The following is a 15,710-nucleotide window of genomic DNA, read 5'->3' on the forward strand; positions in this document are numbered from 1 at the left end:
CTGGGCCTGATTCCCAGGGGGCAGCAGCTCTGGGCTTGTCGGTCCCCTGTGGTTCTCAAACTTGGTCCCACAGGCCTCTGCAGGATCCCGCACCAGTCAAGAGGTTTAAGCGCAAGGGAGGGATGCCTGGGTACAGCATGGAAGTTGGCATCTCGTCTTAGGTGCCCATGACCCTGAGAGTGAGTGTCATGGGACCTGCAGCACCAGCACCTCCCTCGCCTCACCCTGGCCTCAGTCCTGATTTAAATGAACATCATCCTTTGGCCGATTTCATGTTTGGGTCTTCTGCCTGGAGTTTGTTAGGGGAAGATGGGAGTTCCTCTGCTGAGGTTCGAAGGCTCAGCCAGGGCCTGCAAGCCTCTGTGAGCAAGTGAGGGCCCAGGGAGAGTCAGGAGAGGCCTTTCCTGGTGAGGTCAGGTGCCTGTCGTCGGCGTCTGCACTTGCCTGGAAGCCGCCCTCAGACACGCTCAGCTCCACCACACGAGGGTGTGGGCAGAGCATTGTGAGGGGCAGGTCTTGCTTTCCCGGGATTCCAGTCACAGGTGGGGACAGACACGCACAGAAATCAGCATAGCCTCGAGATAAATGCAGTTGTTTCTCTTCGTGGACAAAGGTGTTCAATTTTCCAGAGGAGGCCAAGAATGGGAGCCGTGGGTCCGTAGCTCAGTGTAGGGCGTGAGTTCCAGTGGTGAGCAGTGAGACACACTGAGCTGGGCTGGCCAGGGAGGGGGTGAGCGCCCCGTGCTGGGAAGCATTCAAGCTGAGGTTGGAGGACTTCTTGCTGGGGCAACTGCAGAGCATTGGGAGGTGATGTCTATGTGTGATCCAAGGCCACGTGGCTTATTGGGAAGACTCCCAGGCTTACAACCCAGCTCTGGTTTTTAATTTGGGGATCAAAATGTATCGTAAATTTAGAATTATAAATGTAGGGTCAGCAGCAGTCTGTCACCGCTGAAGCACACGTGCCAGAGCTCCCATTGTTTATCACACTGTATCCGAACAGCGGAGAACCTGTCCCCATTTCACAGAGGAGGAAAGTGAGGCTCCATTGGCACAGCCAGGAACTGAAGCCACATCTCTCTGAGCCTGTCCTCTCTCCCCTGCCTGCCCCTGCCTGCCTCCCTGGACGCTGAGTCCATCTGGAACTATCTCCCCAAACCCCCCACCCCCCCACCCGCCATCACTGCTGTCTGCTGTTCCTTCCCTCCCTCGCCTTCCTAGAGACCTCAGCACCGGTCAGATCCCTCCCTGTCTCCCTCTCTCTGATCATGACCCAGGAGGCTGTGACTCCCCAGCCTCCTGGTGCCCCAGCTCCAGGCTGGGAAGATCCACCCAGTGGGGCCCGGCCTGCCCTGGCGTCCCACTTGACGGTTTGGCTTCACTGGATTACTCAGGCTGACTTGGCTGCGTAGTAGGACGGTTAGATACAGTCAAGGGGTTCACAGTGCCAGCTCCGGGGCCCAGCTCAGGTTCAAATCCCAGCTCTGTCACCTGCCAGCCCTGTGACCTGAGAACTTGCTTCTACTCTCTGGGTCCCAGGTTCGCATCTGTAGAACGGAGACACAGTCCCACCCCACAGGGTTGCTGGGAACATGGAAGGAGTCACTGCATGCAAAGTTCTTAGGGCTGTGCCTGGCTTGTGCCTGGTGCCAGTTGCTACGTTGCACTGGCTGTTAAAAGTGAGCTGTTGCTTTTTGAAATTTTGAAAACATAGCCTTGGGTCCTAGGAGATTGAGCTTAAACCTAACCTCTCACCTTGTGCTTGGTGGCCTCTGTCCATTCAGTGACTTCTTCTCCTTCAGAAAAGAATAACAGCTGGCTGGGCGCGGTGGTTCACGCCTGTAATCCCAGCACTTTGGGAGGCCAAGGCGGGCAGATCACCTGAGGTCAGAAGCTCAAGACCAGTCTGGCCAACATGGTGAAACCCCATCTCTACTAAAAATACAAAATTAGCGGGCCATGGTGGCATGCGCCTGTAGTCCCAGCTACTTGGGAGTCTGAGGCAGGAGAATCACTTGAACCCGGGAGGCAGAGGTTGCAGTGAGCCGAGATCACGCCACTACACTCCAGCCTGGGCAAAAAGAGTGAAATTCCATCTTAGAAAAAAAAAAAAAAAAAAAAAAAAAAAAGGCTGGGCGCAGTGGCTCACACCTGTAATCTCAGGAGACTGAGGCAGGAGAATCGCTTGAACCCAGGAGGCGGAGGTTGCAGTGAGCCAAGATCACGCCATTGCACTCCAGCCTGGGCAAAAAGAGTGAAAGTCCGTCTCAAAAAAAAAAAAGAAAAAAGAAAAGAAAAGAAAAAGAAAAGAATCACAGCTGAAGGTAGGTGAGCCTTATTTTGTGCCAGGCACTGTCATGAGCATCTCCCGCGTGCTGACTCACTAACTCCCCCTGAAGGAGGTAAATAGCTCTATGACCCCATCTGGCAGATGAACAAACTAGGGCAACCTTCCCAAACTTACACCCGCTGGTAAGCAGGGCTTGAACCCCAGAATTCTGGTTTCTGAGCCCCAAATACTTTTTCATAGCTTTTTTTTTTTAGTTGCAGTTTTTTTTTTCTTTCCAACTTTTATTTTAGGCGCAGAGGTGACATGTGCTGATCTGTTACATGGGTAAACTGTGTGCCGTTGGTTTGGTGTACAGGTTATTTTGTCACCCAGATAACCAGCACAGTACCCGACAGATAGTTTTTCCATCCTCACCCTCCTCCCACCCTCCACCCTCGAGTAGGCCTCGGTGTCTCCTGTCCCCTGCTTTGTGTCCCTGTGTACTCAATGTTTAGCTCCCACTTAAAGGTGAGAACATGTGGCATTTGGTTTTCTGTTCCTGCATTAGTTTAGTCTGCTTAGGCTAATGGTCTCTAGCTCCATCCATGTTGCTGCAAAGGCCTTCTTTTTATGACTGCGTAGTGTTCCCTGGTGTATACGGACCACATATTCTTTTTTATTTTTTATCTTGAGACAGAGTGTCTGTCGCCCAGGCTGGAGTGCGGTGGCACGATCTTGGCTCACTGCAAACTCTACCTCCCATGTTCAAGTGATTCTCCTGCCTCAGCCTCCTGAGTAGCTGGCATTACAGGCACCCGCCACCATGCCTGGCTAATTTTTCTATTTTTAGTAGAGACGGTGTTTCGCTCTTGTTGTCCAGGCTGGAGTGCAGTGGCGTGATCTCAGCTCACTGCAACCTCCGCCTCCCATGTTCAAGCAATTCTCCTGCCTCAGCCTCCCGAGTAGCTGGGATTATAGCCACCCGCCACCACGCCCAGCTAATTTTTGTATTTTTAGGAGAGACGGGGTTTCACCATGTTGGCCAGGCTGGTCTCGAACTCCTGACCTCAGGTGATCTGCCCACCTCGGCCTCCCAAAGTGCTGGGATTACAGATGTGAGCCACCACGCCTGGCCTGCACCAAATATTCTTTACCCAGTTAACCATTGATGGGCATCTTTGTTGATTCCATGTCTTTGCTCTCATAAGTAATGCTGTAGTAAACATATGCATACATGTGTCTATGGTAGAACAATTGATATTCCTTTGGGCATATACCCAGTAATGGCATTGCTGAGTTAAATGGTACTTCTGTTTCAAGTTATTTAAGAAGTCTCCATCTTGAGCCCCAAATACCTGACTCTAGGCCCTACTCCGCGGGCATTACTAACTGGCTCTGGCTGGCGTGTGTGCTGAACGCGTGCCTTGCTTGTTCCTGACTGGATTACCTCCAAGTTTTTCTCTCACCTAGAGTAGTTTCCCTGTCTGACTCCACAAAAATACACCTCCTTCCCTTTGGGAGCTGTGCTGAGGACTGCCTCCATGCCAGGCCCCGGGCTAAGGGCTCTGCACCGGCTCTCTCTGTAACCCCACAGCAGACCAAGGCTCTGTTCTTTTCTCTGTTGAAGACGCTAAAGTTTTCCCAGAAAGGGGTCTTGAGCCACACCCCAGGAGAGGGTTTTTGGATCTCACACAAGAAAGAATTCAGGGTGAGTCCACAGTCTAAAGTGAAAGCAAGTTTATTAAGAAAGTAAAGGAGTGGCCGGGCTCAGTGACTCACATCTATAATCTCAGCACTTTGGGAGGCCAAGGTAGGTGGATCACCTGAGGTCACGAGTACAAGACCAGCCTGGCCAACATGGTGAAACCCCCTCTCTACTAAAAATACAAAAAATTAGTCGAGCGTGGTGGCAGGTACCTGTAATCCCAGCTACTCAGGAGGCTGAGGCAGGATAATCGTTTGAACCCAGGAGGCGGAGGTTGCAGTGAGCCAAGATCACACCATTGCACTCCAGCCTGGGTGACAAGAGCAAGACTCTGTCTCAAGGAAAAAAAAAAAGAAGAAGAAGAAAGAAAGAAAGTAAAGGAGTGAAAGAATGGCTACAGAATAGAGCATTCCGAAAGTAAGAGGACGACCGTGCCTACCCTAGGTACAGTGCTTGTTTATATAGAGGATAACAGAAAATCATGAGGAGATACACTCTGCTATGAGGGTTTGTGATAAAGGATTAATTGTCTTAATTACTATATTTTGCAAGAATCAATATTATTATCTCTAAAGCAAAATTAGGAATGCTTTTGTTCTCAACATGTCGGGATATCAGGACATTCCTGAGTCTGGGTCTGTTTAGTAAACGTTATCAATCTGTTCCCTTAACGTAAACATCTAGAGGCTGGGAATGCCTCACTTTCTGGGAATACAGCCCAGCAAGCCCCAGCCTCATTTTTCCTAGTCCTCACTCAAGATGGAGTCGCTCTGGTTGGAATGCCTCTGATAGAAGCACAGAGAGGGTAAGCGACTTGCCCAAAATCACACAGCTAACAGGTCCCTAACAGACGTCTCAGATGCGCACCCCGGCCCATCTGCCTCCAAGGTTTCAGCACGTGCCCTGGTCCCACCTCTCTGTCCAAACGTTCCCTCATCCAGGGCCCTCTTGGGGTAGCAGGAATGTACCGTAAGCCAGTAGCAGGGGACATGTAGGCGTAGTGCTACTGAGCGCGCTGGCCCCCATGGGCTGTGGCCATTCATTTGGTGGCCCTGTTTCGAGAAGCCAGCTTGCCTGTTTTGCAGTTCTTCACTGCACACCTAGTGCCTTGCGCCCCAAGAGCTGCGGGCCAGCCCCTTCCTAGCAGATGGCTACATTCCCCCGACTCTGGGAGTGGGGGACTCTGTGCCTGCTGACCCCGCGGGAGGCTTTGCTGCTTGTCTCAGCCCTCCCTAGCTCCACTTCAGCCCTGGGAGACAACAAATGTGCCCCGACTGTCAAATAGAGTCAAGTACAAGTTCCGTCTGCACGCTCCCATTTTGAGCGGGGGCGGGGGGAATTCACAAAAAAGCCAGGCCACTCCCACGAAGCATTTGCTTTAGAGAAAAGGAGCTTATTCTAAATCAAGACAGGAGCAACAGGAAAGAACCCACTGCGGCTGAGAGGTGTGAGCGGAGAGGGGAGGGACAAAGCCCTCATCCTGGGCCCTTTTCACACTGGCTGTCAAGGGCAATTACCAGGGATCTCTCCTTGTGTGTTTTTTAATCCCTTATTCAATTATTTGTTCTTTACCCTCTAAGGGATTATTTTTCCTCTGGTGTTTCTTCTCCGCTTGTGTCTTTTCTTTTCCGGCCTCCAGCTGTTCACATTTCTGCTCCTACAATGGCAAAGAGACAGAAACCTGTTACTGCCTGGCAGCCGGGAGCCTGGTCGTGGCCACCCGCCCGCCGGGGTGTGGGGGTCCGTATTCACGGTGGATGAATCACCTCCAGCTTGCTGTTTTAATCTTTGCTTCCACTGCACCGTGGGGTCCAGCTTTCCTGGAGCTGACACGTTGGTCCCAGAGACTTCAGCTTGCTTCTGTCTGGAATTTCTGACATTTGAAAGCCTCAAATAAGATGTCTCATTAAGCAGCCTTGAGCCCTATTTAGCTATTCACTTGGATCCATTTTCTGAAATTATAGCATAATAATGGGGTTTTAACTGCTTGTCAGTTCCACGAAGAACAAAGGAGTTTATCTGATTTGAGCCTGGCTGCAAAAAGCCAGAGAAAGATGGTCCCAACTTTAATGAAATGTCAGAGATGGAACTGGAACTCCTCCCAGGGGCTGGGCCTGAGATTTTACATGGAGTTGACAAGTCACCCAGCTGAGTCACTCCCAGCTAGGTGGGGACGAAGGAGATGCACTGTGATCATCTGCGGGAACTAAACTTGTTCCAGGGATAAATAGGTAGGGTGCCTGGTGACTCAGAGCGAAAGGGAAGGCTGGAGGCCTTTGTGTCCCACCCATCTCTGCTGAGCACTCTCGTGCAGGACCAGAGCCCTGCCCCCGCCCCGCCACTCCCCAGGAGACCCCTCTCTAACCTCTAGTTCATGGAAATGGAGTCTGCACTAAGCAAACATTCCACTTCTCGGGAACTGGAGGTTAGCAAAGGGTGGTTTCTATTCCCAGGGGGTGGGTGTCTTAGTCTGCTCCAGCTGCCATAACCAAATACCACGGACAGGTGCCTGCAACAACAGGCATGCATTTCCCACAGTTCTGAGTATGGAGAAGTCCAAGATCAAGGTGCCAGCTGATTTGGCCCACGCCTTGGCTTTAAGACAGCCACCTTCTCCCTGTGTCCTCAGGTGGCAAAGGGAGAGACAGGAAGCCCGTTCTCTGCTGTCTCCTCTTCCAAGGGCACAAATCCCATCACGGGGACCCCACCCTCATGACCTCAGCTAAACCCGATCAACCCCCAAAGGCCCCATCTTCAAATATCATCACCTGGGGGGTCAGGGCTTCCATGTGAATTTGGGGGGATGCAAGTCAGGCCAGAGCAGGGGGTCACATTTCAAGAAGGGGAATGGATAGGGACCCCACATGCACAGTCCTAGCAGGATACACCCCTGCTCTGTGGTCATGTGTGACTGTGTCCTGCCTACTTCCCAGAGCTGGTGGAGGGCAGAGGCTTGGAAGACGTGACCCCTGCCCGTGAGGAGCATGGATCTCACTGGGGAGATGGGGCTGTCCACTGGGCAGCTACAGAGTGGGTTGCTTAGCTCGCTCAGGGGAACCAAGAGAGCGTCAGATGAAGCACCTGAGATTGTGCCCTGGTTTGGGCAACAGCATCTCAGGGGAGAGAGAGCTCAGATAGGGAGTCCGCCAGCCAGCTAAGGAGGTGCCGCGGAATTAGGGAAATTGGAGTGAAGCCTGAGTAGTACAGACATTGGGATAAGTTGAGGCGGGGTGGGATGCAGCCTGGGAGGAAAGGCAGCTAATCTGATGGATGGGGGAATGGTTGGAGAAGGACAGCAGAAAGACGGAGGGGTCGGTACTTCCAGATGCCTGCTGGCAGCCTACGGAGCTTGTTCAGAATGCAGATTCCGGGGACCCTGGGTGACTCTGTAGGTCAGACATCTGCATTTTAACAAGCTCCCTGGGGAGATTCGGAAACACCCCAGATTCCCAGACCCACACTGAGAAATCCCGGATGAAATGGACAGATTGCCCCCTGCCACAGGTAACCACACGTGTGTGTCCCTCTGGCCCATTCTCCTGTGATTCCTCCAAGATGTGGCAGGTGCACATTAACACATAAGGGGAATCTACGCTCATCATTCTATCACTAGCTTTTTGTAAATTGCAGTGAAATTCACACAACATAAAATTAACCATTTTAGGTGCACCATTCAGTGGCATTTAGCACATGTTATGCACCCACGCCTCTGTCTAATTCCAGAACATTTTCATGACCTCAAAGGGAAACCCTATCCCCATGAAGCAGTCGGTCCCCCTTTCCCCCAACCCCAGCCCCTGGCAACTACCAATCTGCTTTCTGTCTCTCTGGATTTACCTGAATCAATGGATTCAGATTTCAGGGGGGCTGGGCTCCTCCACTGCTCCAGAGCAGCTACATAAAAATTTACCATAAATATTTATATTTATTTATGTATATTTACCATGAATATTCTGGGTATTTTATACAAATGGGGTGGTACAAAATGTAGCCTCTGTCCTGTGCTGAGCCTCTCAAGGGGACACGTGGAGATCCCTGCGACCGAGCTGGGCCATAAGAGCAGTCCTCTGTCAAGCCCTTAGAGATGCGGGCCCTGCCCTGAGCACTGCTTGTGGATGAAGTCAGGGACACCCTGTGATAGACCCTCTCAGGCAGGCACTGGTAACAAGCCCATTTCTCAGATGTGGAGACTGAGGTTGGCAGCAGTGTGGTCAGCTGCTCACGCTCACCCCGATGAGATCCCATGTAGACCTAGAGTCTTTCGCTCAACTGCTGCCTCTGGACGCCTCTATGAGGAGTTTGTGTGACTCTGTGCTGTGAAAATCAATGTGGGAAGGGACCGTAGCCCAACCCCCGCTCCCGCCAGGCCTGGCTTCTCACTCGCTGCCACCCTCTGTGCTGTGTGCTGTGGTGACTCCTGGGCTCCAGATTTCAGGGGGATGGGCTTGTCCCTTTGGTCACCTTGTAAGGCTGCTGCACTCAAGGCTGTTTCTTCATTGTACACTCATGTGGGTGGGAAGCCCCGTCCCTAATGCCAGCCTATCTGGGCATCAGAAGACCTGGGTCCAGGTTTCTGCCCTTACTTGATGTCTCGGAACCTCAGCTATGTGTCTATAAAATGGAGTGCGTCGTCCCTGCGTGGAGGGGGCCGGGACAGGATCCGAGGGGATCAGGCGTGGGAAAGCACCGTGTCCACCGCCTGGCAGCAGCTGGGTATTATACAACATTTGTATGAGGTGGTTGGCACATTGGCAAGGAGGACCAGGATTGGGAGCCTCGGACCAGGATTGGCAGGAATCGGAACTCGCATGGGTGAGGAGGGAGGGCTCAGGAGCAGGAGAATTACTTGAGGAGGATGGAGCTCAGGGTTCTTCCTGCCTTCGCTCACTCCACTAGAAGGTGGTTCTTCACACTGCTCACAATGCCAGCTTTGAGGACTGGCCACCAGGCGCAGCACGAGCCTTCACATTCCTTTCCTGCTGGTGAAGCCTGGACTCCACAGCTCCACCCCCACGCTCACTGCCCACAAAAGCCAGACAATAGGGCATGGTGGGGTCTGTGGCCAAATGGAAAGGTATGCCCAAGTTTTGACAAAGGGATGATCATTGCTCAGCTCCAGCCTTCCGCTGCCAATGCTTCTGGCTTTTAAAGGAGAAGCAGGAAACGCATAATTTTTATGTCAAATGTCTATTTTTTAAACGTGTCTGAGCCAAACAAGCCACATCTTTGTAACATCTTCACCCTCTGCCCCACCCCCAGCCACCAGGTTACATTCTAGGCTCCAGTCTGGGTCCTGGCCAATCTACAGACACCTCCAGGACAGGGCCTTTGCTTCTACCTGAAGACACAGTACAAATTTTAGAGCAAGAATACCACGGTTCAATGCCGGGTGCAGTGGCTCATAAATGTAATCCCAGCACTTTGGGAGGCCGAGGCAGGCAGATCACGTGAGGCCAGGAGTTCAAGACCAGCCTGGCCAATACGGTGAAACCCTGTCTCTACTAAAACTACAAAAATTAGCCGAGCGTGGTGGCATGCACCTGTAGTCCCAGCTACTTGGGAGGCTGAGGCTGGAGAATTACTTGAACTCAGGAGGCAGACGTTGCAGTGAGCTGAGATCACACCACTGCACTCCAGCCTGGGTAATGGAGAGAGGCTCCTTCTCAAAAAAAAAAAAGAAAGAAAGAATACCAAGGTTCAATACCAGCCACCAAGCTCTGTGACCTTAGGCAAGTTACTTAACCTCTCTGTGCCCCCATTTCCTCATCCATAAGATGGTATGCTTTAATAATCAGATTTGTGACGCTACAGCTATTATTTCCTTAAGGAAAGTTAAATATCTGCACAGAGAGTTGGTCCAGTATCGTGGTTCTGTGAAGACTCTGGAGTCAAAGAGAATGAGGTTCAAATCCAATGGCTGCTGCTCCCCTGCAGCTGACCTTGGGCACAGCACTCGGGCCTCTGAATCTCAGTTTTGTAAATGGTCTCCACTTTGTAAATCTATGAACGGGAATCCTCCTTCCTACCTGCAGTCGTTGTGAGGATGAGATTGACTGATATCTGTAAAATGCTAGTGCACGGATACATCCTCGTGAACTGGTGACTGTTGTTATGCTGCAAGCTGGCCAGTGCAGAGAGGGCGAGCCGGGGCGGTAGTGGGGTGAGTGTCATAATGGAGGCCAAGTCTGGGAAAGAGGAGGAGCTGGGGAGGCCGGGACAGGGAAGGTGTGTGAGTCAGGGTTCTCTGGAAGGACAGAACTAATAGGATATTGTACATATGAAAGGGAGTTTATTCAGGAGAATCGACTACTCACACAATCACAAGGTCAAGCCCCACAATAGGCTGTCTGCAAGTGGAGGAGAAGGGAAACCAGTAGTGGATCAGTCTGAGTCCCAAAACCCCAAAAGTAGGAAAGCCGACAGTGCAGCCTTCAGTCTATGGTTGAAGGCGTGAGAGCCCCCGACAAACCACCAGTGTAAGTCCAAGAGCCCGAAAGCTGAAGAACTCAGAGTCTGATGTTCAAGGGCAGGAAGCATCCAACATGGGAGAAAGATGAAGGCCGGAAGACTCAGCAAGTCTGCTCTTCCACCTTCCCCTGCCTGCTTTTTCTAGCCACACTGGCAGCAGAGGGGATGGTGCCCACCCAGATGAAGGGTGGGTCTGCCTCTCCCCCTCCACTGACTCAAATGTTAATCTCCTGTAGCAACACCTTCACAGACACACCCAGAAACAATACTTTGCATCCTTCAATCCAATCAAGTTGACACTCAGTACAAACCATCACAGCAGGTAAACAGGCCAACTCTGCAGGTGTGCATGGAGCCAGCCCTCCCGGGCAGTGCTCGGCCCCAAAAAGCATTGTAAAAGGGCGTTGTTGCCCTGGGCGGGCAGAGGAGGACAGAAAGAGGCAGCTTTCACACACAGCGGAGGAGCCATCGGGGGCCTTGCAGACCAGGCAGAGACCAGGGAATGGCTGGCCTCCTCCACTGCTCCAGAGCATATACAGGGGCCAAAGGACATCTTCAAAGAGGCAGAGACCGCCCCGCATTGCCTCCTGGGGAGGGTGCCCACCGCAGACAGGCCGCTCCCACCATCTGCCTCCTGAGGGTCAGGGGCCCTGGGGGTTGGGGGCCTCCTGCTGGGCCCCCTGTGGCCCTCCTCACCAGCCATGGTGCTCAATGCGTGTCTGCTGAGTGGCTGGGTTTCCAGCAGGTGTTTCAGCGATAGCCATTCCCGCACCTGCTCAGCTCTGCATCATGGGGAGGCGCGTTCCCCAGGCTCCTGGCTCTCCCTCTTCCCAGTAGGTTCAGCCAGTGGGAAGCCCTTTTGGGAAATCAGAAGGCGGGAGGAAGGGAGCAGCAGAGATATTGCTCCCCATCTCCCTCCACTTCCTGGGACATCCCCAGCAATGACTGTGTCTTCTCCAGACTCTGACTTCCCCTGGGAAGCCCTTCCTCTGTGATCCCAGCTTCTTCTGGGCAGCTCCAATTTCTGGCTCCAGCATTGGCGCTGAGCACCTCCTACTGTCCTGCCATCCTGAAACGGATGCCAGCTCCTGCTGTGGGTCATCTCTGGGTGGTCCCACCATCCCCCGTGTGGCTTCTCAGCTTTTCCATTGTCTGTGCGAGCAAGTCTCAGGATTAAGTTACTCCGCTATGAAAAGACCTGGGGTCGGCGGGGGGTTCCTATTTCCAGGCTGGGCCGGCCGATACAGTAGCCATCCTAGACAAACCCGTGCATCCTCGGAAGTCCTATTCACACCTCGCCTTAATGGGAATGGGATGTGTTATGCATAGACTCACGACCTCTGAACCAGGTTCACACCCATGACTTTCGTTCTTTCCTGCCACACGCTGCCTTCAGTTAAGGGCCACATTTGTGAATTCATTCTGCACAGTCACCGTCGCACAGCCCATTTTATTTGCACGTCAGTGCTGCTGCTTCTCGGATAAGCCATTTGATCCCTCTGCGCCTCAGTTTTCCCCTCTGTAAAATGGAGGGGATGGGAATAGCGCCTACCTCCTATGATCACCGTGAGGCTTAAATTACACTGATACTTCCTCACTGATACTCCCAATCTGATTATTAGAGGGCACCATTTTATGGATGAGGAAACAGAGGCACAGAGAGGCTAAATAACTTGCCCAAGGTTACAGAGCTCAGTGGCTGGTATTGAACTCTGGTATTATTGCCCTAAAATTTGTACTAAGCATCTTCAGACAGAGTCAACGGCCCTGTCCTGGAAGGGTCTGTAGATTGACCAGCTCCCAGCAGTGCCTGGCAGGGAACAGCTCGAGAATCGTGAGCTCTGAGAAACTCTGTGGCCTTCCTATTCCTCTGCCCCTCAGCCTCTGCTGATTTTCTTCTGCAGGGAGAAGCGTTCAGGATAAACAGTTCAGCCAAGGGCATCTCCTTTTGCAAGCTGTGTGCTCGCAAAAGTCGCTCATTCGGTGCCCACTCGAGCACCTGTCTGTCCCAGGCACCTCTGGGAACTGGGGGCCCAGGGGAATGAGGCCCCATCCCTGCCTCACACACAAGTCACGGGACGGGGATCCTGATGGAAGGCAGCACTGACACCGCGGGCAAGACAGATGCAGGCTGAAGAAGGTCCCGAGAGGAGCTGGGTTTTTCTCACATTGAGGGGGATGATCTGTGGCTTCCTGGAGGAGGCGGCATTTGAACCATGCCCTGTCTGTTGGGAATATGAAGCTGAATGCAGCAGCTGCCAGTGCGGTTCAGCAGGCAGACCCCTGGGGTGGTTTGAAGCCCGAGTGAGTGAGTGGCCTGGGCTCAACCCTCGTTCCTCCTGACCTCCGAACCGGGGCCCCCCGAGAGCAATGGGGGAGGATGGTTGAGGCACGGGCTCTCAGACCATGTTGCCCGTCCCTCACTGACTAGCTGGGTAACCTCGGTCGGGACTTGAGTGTCCTATGCCTCAGTTTCCTCATCTGTAAAACGGGAGAATGACAGCTCTTGCCTCACAGGATTGGCGGGAGGGCTGAACACGTGAATTCACATGAAGTTCTCAGCCCAGTACATCACCCTCACTCACCAAACACTGATAAAGAAAAGAATGCCTTGGCTGGGCGCGGTGGCTCACACCTGTAGTCCCCACACTTCGGGAGGCCAAGGCAGGTGGATCACCTGAGGTCAGGAGTTCGAGACCAGCCTGGCCAACATGGTGAAACCCTGTCTCTACTAAAAATACAAAGATTAGCTGGGTGTGGTGGCACATGCCTGTAATCCCAGCTACTCGGGAGGCTGAGGAAGGAGAATCGCTTGAACCCAGGAGGCAAGATTGCAGTGGGTGGAGATTGCGCCATTGCACTACAGCCTGGGCAACAAGAGCAAAACTCTGTCTAAAAAAAAAAAAAAAAAATGCCTTTATGTCATCAGAGACTCTGGTTTTGCCCCTGCCCGCAGCTGCCACCTTCATGGAGCACTGGAAGCGGAAACAGATGCGACTCAACTACCGCTGGGACCTCACGGGCTTTGAGGAGGAGGAGGTCAGTGGGTTTGCCGCCGTGCATATCACGCCCTTCCCCCACGTTCCCCCTACCCCAGGACCTCCTTGGGACTTACACGGAGGCCCGAGGTCAGAAAGCACTTCTGGTCCAAGCTGAGGCAAGGCCGCCCCCCGTCCCCCGCCCCCTGCCTGCCTCGCCACTCAACACCCTGGCGTTCCGAACACCCTCCATGGCCAAAGTGACCACTCCCTGTCTGCTGAAGTGTTTTCATCCCCATGCTCACATGGACACCCAGCCACCAGCGTGGTCTCAGGCACATGCCAGGGCTCACCACACTGACCTCATCGCGTCTGGGGGCTGCCCGGGCTGTCGGCACCACCCGTGGGGGTGGAGAGGAAATGGACACTGCCCATGGGTCTCCAAAAGTGGCCGTGAGCATCTGCCTCCCCGGGTGCCAAACCCACGTTCCCCGGAGCCAGCTCTGTGCCTGCAGCTGGGCGTGGCTGACAAGAGGGAACAGATCCTTTACTAACATAGAGGGAAAGCCAGTGTTGGGCATCTTCATACTCCAGAGAGAGGGACATTCAATATTACGTGGCCCCTGGGATGCCAGGTGAACCATACTCCCAGGGATCCCAAGTCCAGCAGGAATTCCCTTCAGGGTAGGTGGGAATGAAAAGGAGTAACAGTCCCCACAATTAGCCTTGGTGCACAACAGAGGCGACCTCATGCATGCGCTGTAAGGTGCAACCACGCTGACCACTATTTAATTTTATAAAACATGCTCCCCCCTTTTTGGGAGACAGGGTCTCCCTCTGTCACCTAAACTGCGGTGCAATGGCATGATCATAGCTCACTGCAGCCTTGACCTCCCGGGCTCAAGCCCTCCTCCCATTTCAGCCTCCCAAGTAGCTGGGGCTACAGACACACACAACCATGCCTGGCGAGTTGTTTAATTTTTTTGTAAGAGTCAGGTTCTTGTTATGTTGCCCAGGCTACACATGCTCCCTTTTAAAAAAAAAGAACTTTTTCATGCATTTTTACTGTAATGTAGACATTTCTTTCTAAAGATATTTTTCTTTTAAAGGCCTTTTTTCTTTAAAAAAAAATTTTTTTTTAACTTTTCTATTGTCTTTTCTCACACAATCTGCTCCCTCTCAGACTGAACCCAAGGGTCACTCTTCAGCCAAATGTGCCAGCTTTGGGTTGACAATATTGTCAACAGACAAGGGGATTAGAGTTTTCTGGGAGAGGCACAGCAGCTCACAGGGTACAAGACGGGCCTCTGGGGCCAGGCTGCCAGAGTTCCATCCAGATTCGGCACCAGCCTTGCTGTGTGACCCCAGGCAAATTGCTTAACATCCCTGTACCTCAGTGTCCTCACTTGATGGCATTTGTAGGGTCTCAATGGATCAATAGATATAAAGCACTTAGAACCTGACCTAGCACACAGTCGGTGCCCCATAAATGGCTGCCCAGCTAGTGGCCACTGGGCGACACCTTTATCTGCCCAGACAACAGCCTCCACCCTCTTCCTCAGCCGATCTCATTATCCTGTCCACAAATGACCAGACAGAGATCAATGCAACCTGTCCACAGCACACAGCTCTGCGGGGCAGAGCGGGGACAGAGCCCAGAGCCCTGTCCATGGAGGGGGCTCTCTGGGTGGTCTCTTCCCTTGCCGTTTCAATTAGAAAGATTCAAATAGAAAAAAAAAAGCAGTCACCATCTTGTTCAGAAGTCAATTTCAAATGTCCCTTCTGTGATGTCCCTGTGGCTGGGGAAAGTTGGCGGTGAGGCCCAGTCCCCTTTGTTCAACCCCTTGGGATCCCATTCCCTGATCTCCTGACGCTAATGGCTTGGGATCTTGATTTTGGGGGTGACAACCGAAGTCACTGGGCACACACAGTGCCAAGGAGCCCGAATGAATTTCCCAAAGTGAGCCACTCGCACCCCCAGCGGCTGGTCAGGGACTCCTTTGGGAGTAATAACCTCAGGCAACGGGGGCCGCCCCTCCACATAGCCTGAACCCCAGACTTTGGTAATGAAGCAGAAGGACACTTGTGTCCTATCATGTGGCCCATGTGTGCCTTAGCTGAATCTGAGATGTTTCAGTCCAGCACTGAAATTTGGAAATTTGGGGAATTTCCAAAACCATGGGAAAGGCCACAGCTACAAAGGCCACAGTCCACAGTCACCCTCAAGCAGCAGTGAACCTTAAAGGAACCCAGGGTCACCCACCCATCCCGGCTCACCTGTATCCATTTA

General features: G+C 52.7%; 1 protein-coding gene across 4 annotated transcripts in view; it reads left to right on the plus strand.

The window, feature by feature from the left end:
* The window catches only part of ANO1 (anoctamin 1), a 110,086-nt gene that overhangs the window by 56,869 nt on the left and 37,507 nt on the right, over window positions 1-15,710 (plus strand). For all 4 annotated transcript variants that reach the window (XM_055356009.2, XM_055356010.2, XM_055356007.2 and 1 more), the window contains exon 13: window positions 13,399-13,481. In XM_055356009.2, coding sequence (XP_055211984.1) covers window positions 13,399-13,481 — 83 coding nt within the window. The remainder of the gene's footprint in view (window positions 1-13,398; window positions 13,482-15,710) is intronic.

This window comes from Gorilla gorilla, chromosome 9 (genome assembly GCF_029281585.2).
Source record: "Gorilla gorilla gorilla isolate KB3781 chromosome 9, NHGRI_mGorGor1-v2.1_pri, whole genome shotgun sequence".
Classification (NCBI taxonomy): Eukaryota; Metazoa; Chordata; class Mammalia; order Primates; family Hominidae; genus Gorilla; species Gorilla gorilla.